We start from the raw sequence: 10,341 nt of genomic DNA, 5'->3' as shown, positions 1-10,341 counted from the left end.
AGCTGTGGACAGAGAGGATAGAAGCCTGTAGCCAGCCTGTGTGCCTGCTGGTATGGCTACAGCCCTCCCAAATCAAATGCTGATCTCCAATCTGAACGTGCTTCTCAGGATGGTGACTGATTGCTATTGTGTTAAGCAGCATCAGCGTGGCCTTCGTTGCACCGCTCTGTGCCTTAAACTTTCTTGGATGATCAGTGACTGGCACCTGTTTTGCCCATGGAGTGAAAACTAATCTTCCTAGTTATCATAGTTAAAAAATGTAGCACCACAGAATTATTTTCTTAGTGTTTTGAATTCGTATTGCTGTTTAAAACAGAGAAAACATGTAAATGACCAACTTATCTTCACTTATTGCTTGAAGTCACTATTTGAACACTGAGCAGTCATTTAATTTTGGTATGAAGTGAAAGTTTGGACCAGGTGATATCTATTGGTCCACAATCACAACGTCAAGATGAATTTTCACTGGGGTGAATATCTTGCTGTAAGTGGTTCAGAGACTATTCTTCAGCTTTGCAGATGACCCCCATCTCTACCCCATTTCTTGCTAACTAACCTCCCATGATTGCTGCAGAGCTACAAAGTCACTTTCTGCTTTACTTCTTTCTGTATGCTTCTTGTTTTAATTGTCAGCACTAAAGCAGCAACATAATTCTTGGTGTCTCCATCACACACCTGCCCCCTGACCCTTCATCTCTGCCAGCTAAAAGCTCACCCAGCAAAGAAAAGTAGGATGCTCACAGTGGATTAATTCCATGGGAATGGGTGCACTCCACACTGTCCAAATTACATGCAGCATCTGGCAGGGTCAAAAGATGAAACAAGAAGGAACATTAAAAAAAGGACTAAAACACACCAGAACAATATTTGACTGTGTGAATATACAAAGGATCCACAGAGAGAAAATAGTGACAGATTTTGGCCCTTTTTAGTCCGCATTTAAATTTGCTTCCACCTGACTGGTATGTTTGCTTGCCAAACAAATAAGGTAAACAGAAAATAACTCAGGAATGCCAAACAGCAAATATTTCATATGCATAATTTATTTTAAAGTTTATTGCATCACATTATACAAGCATTAAACATGGCTTTATGTGGATGGTTTTTTTTAACGTGTGAAAAGTTGACATTCTTCTCCATAGGATTTTTCTATTTACAAATAAACAATCTCTCTATATACTTTATATATATATTACATATATATGATAAATAACATAACTCGCCTCAGAAAGATTCAAAATAAAAAAGAACTCATTTGTAAACACAGTTTCTGTTGTATTATTTGGTGGCTTGAACGCAGATGATGTTCTATACCTACGATTTTTCTTTTGTCAGAGTATCCAGGTTGTTCATTTACATTTTTTTACTCTAAGATTTGTAAAACCAACATGGGAGAGAATGCAAAAAACGTAGCAAACAGGCTGAAAAACAGTCCCAATATACAATTTATATTCCTTGGTTTAAAAACTGGTGTGTAACTGCTCATGAGGTACATGCTTGCTGTCAAGAGTGGTCTATGGAGATCAATCCTATGCTGATTGCAAGATGATTTCACAGTAAATCCTTTGATGTGTGCTGTCCTGCTTGCTATGTAAAATGTCTGTGGCATGCATTGAGGTTGCATTTTTTTCTCATTCCCTTGAAGGTAGTGCTCTTGTGAAGCTGGAATAAGTAAACAACATATAGGATGGTCACCTGGAGGTTTAAACAAAACCCATCATCAGATCAGAAAGAAGGGAATGGCGTAAATTTGCTGGCTAGAGACCATTACAATTCCATCTATTATTAGTAGCCTATTACTTCTATTATATTTTCCTAATTAATAAAATAAATACAAAGGAGTCATCATTCCTGAGTGTTCTGCTGTATAGCTCTGAAGGATTCAAGGGAAATCTATTCAGCAGACACCTCAGTGAGTTGAATGGTCAACATTAAGCCACAGAAATGTACTCAGGATCTGCTGGTGAGGCCAGAGCCCCTTCCAGCACCGTACTCAGCACAAGCTTGGTAAGCAGCCAACTCATCTTCTCATTTAGAGCAGAACGGGAACAACTGCTAGCAACGTGTTATCATGAAAATTCATCATAATGTAGCTGTGTTGAAAACTAGGCTCAAAAGCAATTATTATCTATTGTATTTCTGCTGCACTTTATTTGTTTTGACACATCATATTGCAGTGGTTCCTCTGGAGCGGAAGTCAGTTCATATTTACTAGGTTTCAGTTCAGTTCTGGGAAGTTACTGAGATCTATTTTGACAAAGCTGTATCTTACTGCAGGGGTTTGCAAAGGTTCACACTCATATATGGGCGACACTGATTTCATGTATGACTCACGTCTCACTTTACTACTTAGCAAACAGTTTCTAAGCTCCTGTCATCTGTTTGTTTAGATATTAAACAGAGGGTGTGCAAACTAACCCAATTGCTCATGTGAATTTGATTTGTGTGATTGATTGATCTGTGAATCTGAATGTGGTTTTGCACAGCGATCCTGCCTGATAGTCCCCAAGCTGCAAGTGCAGTACACACCCGTATGTGGCCGATGGTAAATACTGAGCCGTCTGGCACATGTGTACTGGAGGATGACATTGTCTAATCCCCACCCCTTATTTACAGAGACAGAAATACCCAGTTTCTCCACTGCCCACATGGGATGTGTCCACAGCTGCTGTAAAGTGAAGCAAAGATGAGCAAGTTTACTTCCTTAATAGGCAGGAATACACCCCACAACCGCTAGTTGTGCTCCTCACTCAGTTTGGCACCAAGTCAACAGAGAACGGATTAATCCTGAAATTCCAAGAGGGCTTATGTTTCCTCATGGGATGTTCAAGCTTGGGCCAGGACCACCTGACAAATGGGTACTGCTTTACCGTTTATCCTCTTTGTGTGAGATGATGGGTCACTACCAGAAGAGGTTCCTTGCTGCAAGGAAGCCAAGTGTAGGCAGGCAGTGGCTACAGAGATGGGGGTGCATACATTTTCTTTCACTCTTCTCTTTCCTCAGGCCATATTACCTTTCATCAAAACCTTCCCTCACAGAGAAATAGCACAGTTCTTCCTTGCAGTGGAAGTAAGTTAATTGATTCAATTTGGAAATATGGGGTCTTGGTGCAAGTGGTCCTTGTGGAGCTTGAGGCATCCATAGGGTCTTGCATTGTGTGGTCTGTCCAGGGGGCAAATTCTAGCCCTTCTATCGAATGAATTACAGAAGAACTTGCAGAAAGAACTTGCTGTATTTTCCTCTCTCTTAAATATCTTCAAACTAACAAGGTCACAATTCCATAAGATTTCTGAGAAAACGATAATTTTTATGTAGTTATTTGGAAAAGGGCTAAGCAAATGGGTCAGCTCCAGTATTTTGTGTCTAGCTGTATCCTTACCAGGGCATAGGCTTGCTTCCACTTTGGTTCTGGGAAATTTTTAATTTCTTAATGCAAAAAGATACAGAGAGTGGCCCATTACACCCAAATTTAATTCTGCGGCCTGTGTAGAATTGCTTTGCATGAAGGATTTCAAGCTATTTCATACTATATCTCTTGTTTTATTTTTCCACTCCACCCCTTCATAGATAATGGAAGGATGAATAAGGAAAACATTACAAGTGTAGGGATTTTGGATGACTGTGTTCTTTTGCTTTGCTGACCTTGTTCATCTGTTGTGGGTTTTTTTGTTTGTTTGTTTTACTTATTCAGATAGGTCATTAACACACAATGTCTTCTGTTACGTGTATCGTACACCCTATTTCCTGACAAGGCCTCAATGTGAACTTGCAATACAAACATGGGCAGCTCTGGGCAAGATGCCCTCGCCTGACTTGTTTCCTTCAGAGACCAGATAGTCCTATAGCTGAAAAGGCACCATTCAAATCTTTAAAACATATTACGAACATTTCACAGTATCATTTCCAAATAAATAACCCTGCAGTTAAATATGTCTGGCCATGTTTAGATGCTTGTCTGTTAGCACTTCCGCACACCTACATTTTTCAGCATTGTTAGTTAGACCAGTTGATTAGACTCGTGATCAAGCATCTCCTCCGAAAAATATTTCAGTATTGTTGGAATAATGGAAATGGTCCACATATGTGACCTTAACCTGTGGTAAATGTAAGCTAACAGAGCTTCATCCACTGTGGAAGAGGGCAATGTTGCCATGCACATGCTGCAGGTCATGGCCACATGCATTCACAAGTACCGCCACGTTGCAGTTGCTGGTTAGGAAGCAGCAACTTGGTCATTAGAACAAGCCATGAGATCACTGAGTTCTGTAAAGCACTGTAAGATATGTAACTGCCTTGAATTTAAGTCATGGCATGGGAGGTCCCTGGAAAGACTGCAGAGACTTAAATGTTGGTCTAACCTGCTCATGCTGACATTAGCTCTGGAGAAGACTAAGCCTCACAAGTCTTCTAATTTCAAAAGGCTTGTGACAATATGCACCCTATTAAACATGGGTGCACATGTGCTAAGTGCACACAACATTGGCTGACTATTTCTTTCAGTGCATTCTCCACTGTAGAAAAACAGGGCATTTTTATAAACAGAATTCCTATCTTCTTTTAAGCAGCGTTTTCCTCACCCTATCATGGCCACTCATTGTGATAAGATTTTCCATTCTTCTTCCTTTCCTTCCGCTCTTTCTGTAGACGTTCAAGTTCAGCTTCATACATCATTTCCTGAATCAGGTACTTTTCTCTCCTCATCCGATCTCTCAGATCTTTTGGGAGATCTGGGATTAAGTAGGAAATCAGGTGCTTTATGCAAAAGACAAGGTGCTGTGAAAACAAAAAAGGGGTGAGAAATTGAAATATTAGGAAGAAAACAAGTTTTTTCCATATCTTCTGAAAACTCTCTCCTTCCAGTTCACAAAAAGATGCTTTGTTAGAACTAAATCCATTACTGAAGCTGGAGAAACCAAACAATGAAGTTTTTTCACCGCAAAAACTCCAGCCAAAGTCAGTGGAGCATGGATTGAAGCAAAGATTTTGAGCAGCTGTGTTCAGATAAGGCCTCAAAATTGTTGTATGACCTGTGTGTTCGAACCCCAGGGGTCATGATTTGCTGTGAGGTTGTTTAAGCAGGGCCTGATATTAGTGGATTGCTCTGCAGGAAGAGGAGGGTCAAATGATACAACACTTTCTGTTGCCAGAAAACCCTTGCATTGGTATTGGAACCAATGAATTACCTATGCAAAACAAAACATTTTTTCTTATGTTTTGTTTCTCATACAAAGACATATTGCCATTTACTAAACATCACAATTAAACACAAGGTAATTGACCCTTTATCCCTCATGTTTTAGGTGTGCCACAGCAAAGCTTAAGTGTGATGGGGAAGGATTGCTTGAGTGTCCTTTTTTGTTTGATCAAAGGTGCTGCTTGGACATTTACTCACTCCTCTTGAGAGGAACAGAGAAATTGTAAAATCCTCCATCTCAGAAAAGACACACATTCTACATTGGAGAAATAAAGGTATTTCTTCTCCAAGAAGAACTCTTCCTTTGAAAGCCACTGTAAAGAGAATATAACCTGTTTTCCCATGTATTCTTCCCTCATGAGAAATAACCCCACAATACTTTAATTGCTGTTTTTCTGCCAAACATAAAAAAAGAAAAAAGCTGTTTCTGTCAGTTTAGCCTGAACAAAATAATTCCTTTTGCAGTGATAGGAAATACTTTTGTTTGCTTTTGAGGGAGGCCAAGATAGTAAAAATAACCACACCTATAGTGACAAAAAGGTATCTTGAGTTTATGTTGTTACTTGATTTATGGAAAACCCTACCCTGAATCATTTATCTGTTAATGCCATCTTTCGCCGTAATTGCTGTAGCAATCACAATACACCCATTAATGTTTTCCAGAAGGACAGTCATGGTGTCTGCTGCAATTACCTTTTTGATTTCATAGTTATAGTTAAGGAAACAGTTCACAGTGCCAACAACCAGCATGTCCCCTGTTGAGGGAGACAGTTGTGAGCCAGGCTATGGCTTTGTTTGGGGCAAGGCAAAGTCAAATCTATTGTGCAAGTACTGGGCAGACACAAAAAGCTTTTCCACAGCAAGTAATGAATTTGGCTGGGCACTGAGACTTGAGCAGGACTGATTTTTCTTGGCTCAGTTATCTTTGCCTTTATGCTGTGCTGCCTTTCTGCCAAGAGTGTATCAAGAAGCCAGGCTCTCTTCAATCTTACAAGTACTTAGGCTGGCCCTCCAAGGCCATTCTTGTAGTCCTTTTTGGAGACAGATACCCTGTCTCTCCATACTGACAGCTCAAGAAACAAAGAGATCAAGCCCAGCAGGCCTCTATCAAATCTTTCTGCTTGTCTTTCTTTCCATTAATGTTTCCTTCAGTGTGGCAGAGATGACAGAAGAGCAAGTCTCCTTAGAACCAATCTCTAAGAGTTAGTCCACTGTAGGGGAAAGAGAAAGCCCAACCTGCAGTGCCATATTCCCGCTTTGTCTGGGAAGGGCTGAAAATGATAATCAGGGGGAATTCACTGCTGACTTCAGGCTTCTGCTGAGCCACCAAGACATCTCTACCCAAGAAATAATCTAGAAAATATTTACCTTTCACCTTTCATCTAATTCAAATGTTTACCTTCTGTGTTCCAAAGAGGTGCTTCCAAAGCTCAGTTCAGAATGCATTTACACAGTAATATGAGTCAGAAATGCAGTATGTCCTCATGAACACTATGCCAATAATTTGTGATGATTACAGCTTCCATATCTGTGTTGTATGCCCTGTTGCTATGATTTCAGAACAGAGGATTGAGTAAAGAGTTTTTAATTTTTTTTTTTGTTCCTTGTTTGGCTTCTTCACAGTGCAAAAGGCATTTCAAAGTGCTTGTTCTAGAGAGGTGCCAAGCCACTGGTTTCTGACAGGGATATTCAGGCACCTGAAATTCAGGCCTTAGGAGCTGGATTTTGTTTTGTAAACGATCTCATCCTATTTATGTACCCTTCTGTCTCTATTTTTTCAAAATCAGCATGGGAATACCAGTCATGTGAAGTTGGTATTATACTCTCCGGTTTGTCTCAAAGATTTCTGAGATACTGACAGTAAGTACTAACTAATATTATGAATGTTGGCAAAGGTATTGAATCCTTTTCATTGTCATCATCTTTGTGATGCTAATAATTCTGGGAAAATGAATGGTATCAAAAAAATAGAGAAAAAAGCTAGATGTGTAAATACTGTAACTTAAACCATATTCATTTTTTAGTTGTTCAGATTTCATCTTTTCTTCTCATGTTCCTTCACCCCTTCCTCACATACTAGTCAGCCTAAAGAGGTTATGAATACCAGACCTCAGAAAGTAAATAAAAGCTTAATTTATTTCTCCGCTTTGCAAGTCACTGTTACAGTTTTCCAAGTGCTGCATCCTCCTTTTTGTTAGAACCTAAATACCTGAGACCGTTCAGAAAACAGATCTGAGAATACAAAGCACAATATAAATAGCAGAAACACAAAGAGCTCAACAGCTGCAATCACAGATCAGCCCAATGAAAAAAGCTTCGGTGGGAAATTTGTTTCATTTTGTTGGTTTTGTTTTGCCACCTGAATGGTCACTGACCTCAAATACAATAATGAAAGCCAACCGTGCTGCTAAGACATGCCAGAACTGCAGCGTGTAACCGTAGGGCACTGGGGAGTGAGGAGGGTCTCGGTAGTCCCTGTACCTGAAAGACAAGCAGAGTAGGGTAGTTAGCAAGCTCTGATGCCTGGTGGGAAGGCAAAACCAACACCCAGCTGCTCTTGATCATTGCCTATTCTGCACCAAAATGACTTCAGTTCAGACTGTACAAGTTACCACAACACTGCTTGCTACTTAGGCTGGGCCTGCACTACTGTTTTGTTTCAGATCAGGTGCATGATTTTCAAACAAATGTCCTGATCGCCTCTACTTGCTCGTTTCACCCAAATGGGTTTACTTCTAGCTGAAACCTAAAGGTAAGATGCACTCTGGCAGTGCACTTCACGTTCCAGATGCTAATGGAAATTCAGTGCAAAGGCGCAGGCCAGTGCCTGTATGAAGTGAACCTGCTGAAGCAAATACGGAGGATGTTGAGTGCTCAGCACCAGCAGTTTGACCCTGCAGCATTGCCCTTGACAGCACCACGTGTGCCTTGCAGGCACCTCCTCAGAATACGGAGCACAGTGGAATGCTCTGCTGTTTTGAGGGATGCTTTCTTCCCACTACAAGTTTATTTTAAAACCATAAATGAACCCAATTTTCTGAGCCTGACAGCCCTCTCAAAATTCACATAAATCTGCCTCATGGGTTCCATCTGGCCCTTGGTCAATTAGTTGGCCGTCCCTGGTGACTCATCCTGATTTTAGTGGAGCCAGAACTGCACCTCTTGGTATACCAACAGTGCAAGGGCTGTGTAATAAGGGGATCTAGTGTTTCTCTAAAGACTTTAGGTTTCAATAATTATCTAGAGCTATCTATTGGGAAAGCTGGATCCAGGAAGGCTCAAAAATTACATTAACAAATCATGAACCTGTTTAAGTCACATGTTCTGGAGTCTGTTTCTACTAGCAGTATGTTAATTCAAAATTTAATTTAAAAGTAGTATAAACATTGTTTTCTCTTTAATTGGTTTCCTGGATGGGACAGAAAACCCATTATAAAAATAGTGAAAATACCACAGTAAATAATATACTCAAGCTTGATCTCTAAGTTAGTTTTAAGAAACTTAAGCAAACTCATACAAGAAAACGAAATAAACAATTATTTAATGTCTATGATAATCTGTATTTCTCCCTCAAGGTTCACCTTCTTAGACTGCAGAAGGTGCTACACAAAATGAAACAATCTGTGTATTGATATCTTAGTCAGCAACAAACCTCTCTTAAATTGCAGTATCTCTATGCAAGTTCTTAAAACTGGGATGATCTTCCCTTCTGCAAGCAGCATTTTGACTTCACAGTTCAGGATGTTTTACAATATCCTAAGCATCCTGAAAACAGAAGTCCCTGGACCAAGCCCCAGCTGGGTAGAGTATGTCTCCTTCTTGTATTTGCTAGGAACTACACATGAAGAAACGGTGAAACATTTTGTAAACAACCAGAATAGCATGGCACCTTCTGGGTTCCAGGTGAGAAGATGTTAACTGAATATGGCCACTGTTTTTTTGTTCAGACTACCTTCCTGGAAAAATGCCTACACTATTGCACAGCAGAACATAATATTTCCTCACCTCACTATCAATATCTGGCTTGAAGTGCAATTACAATGACTGATGTTTTAGCAGAATTCAGGTGAGTTAAGTAGCTGATAAACTCAACGAAAGAAAGATGTTTATTTTCTTTCAAGGGTAGATATACATAAAAACTCAGTGTCACCCAAAAGAACAGATTTATCTTCTGGAGATTTATGGCATCAATTTTAATACTGTTCTGTTTATGGAATACTGAGGGGACAACTTTTTTTATTTATGGTATTTCCACCAGTGGCTTTAAGGAGCAGCAACCTCATGCTTGAAGTTGGGGAAGTAAGGCATTAAAAAGGGAGAAGAGAATGATCAAAATTACAAAACGTTATCAAAATGTGCCATGGCAAACAATGTGGAATGAAGTATTCTCAAAGTGGTTCTGCTCCACAGAAAATGTTATCTATGGATTCAACATTAGGATGTTCTTTCTGCCAAAAATGCTAAAACAGTCTTAAATATCAGTTATTTAAATGAAAGCATTAATGCCTACCCCCTCAGATCATTATGCTATCACACTCACACTTCTTATTACTAATAAAAATGTTATAAAATCACAAAGTATCACTGACTTTTACTGTATCACAGAGTCTCTTTTGTTCTTTAGGCACTCATTAGAGGATATTTTAATTCTCCACAGTGAAAAATAAAGGGACTAAGTGTACCTGCAGCTGCCAGGACTCATGTTTGTCAACCAATGTTGTAATAAAAAAATGGTAGCTGTATTTGTTGTTTTGTATTTTTGGTTGGGACGCCATTTAAGGCTTTTATATAGATCCTTGATTCTTTGGACCATTAAAGTCAATCAGGGGCAAATCTGTCATTACAGACTAGTCTCAGTTGGCTATTTCCCCAGTTTGTTATCCGAGTACAAGGACATATGTATAATTAAATGCTCATTTTATTTTTATTCAAACCACAAGTATGTGATTATTACTAATAATTACACCTTTAGGCAATGGCATAAACATATTAACCACTCAACAATTAGGAAGTGCTGGATTTGAAGTTTCGTAAGGGTAGCTTAGGACAGGCCCTGTTTATGTCTGGCAGACCTGTGAAATAACAGTGTGGTCACTTCTGTGCAACCTTCACTTCCAGGTGCATGTGCTACGACATAACCTGATTA

The 10,341-nt window shown here is 39.6% G+C and overlaps 1 protein-coding gene across 9 annotated transcripts in view; it reads right to left on the bottom strand.

Annotated features, from left to right (window-relative positions):
• Positions 1-1,025: 1,025 nt before the first annotated feature.
• ANO4 (anoctamin 4) overlaps positions 1,026-10,341 on the bottom strand; it is a 215,941-nt gene continuing 206,625 nt past the window's right edge. For 8 of the 9 annotated variants that reach the window (XM_065044232.1, XM_065044218.1, XM_021283846.2 and 5 more), the window contains 3 exons: positions 7,571-7,676; positions 4,579-4,774; positions 1,026-1,695 (listed from right to left, as the gene is read on the bottom strand). In XM_065044232.1, coding sequence (XP_064900304.1) covers positions 4,583-4,774; positions 7,571-7,676 — 298 coding nt within the window. In that variant the 3' untranslated portion in view covers positions 1,026-1,695; positions 4,579-4,582. The remainder of the gene's footprint in view (positions 1,696-4,578; positions 4,775-7,570; positions 7,677-10,341) is intronic. The other variant, XM_021283843.2, reaches the window with a different exon arrangement.

The sequence above is a fragment of the Columba livia genome, chromosome 1 (assembly GCF_036013475.1).
Source record: "Columba livia isolate bColLiv1 breed racing homer chromosome 1, bColLiv1.pat.W.v2, whole genome shotgun sequence".
NCBI classification, from domain to species: domain Eukaryota; kingdom Metazoa; phylum Chordata; class Aves; order Columbiformes; family Columbidae; genus Columba; species Columba livia.
This window is presented reverse-complemented; position numbering and strand designations above follow the sequence as displayed.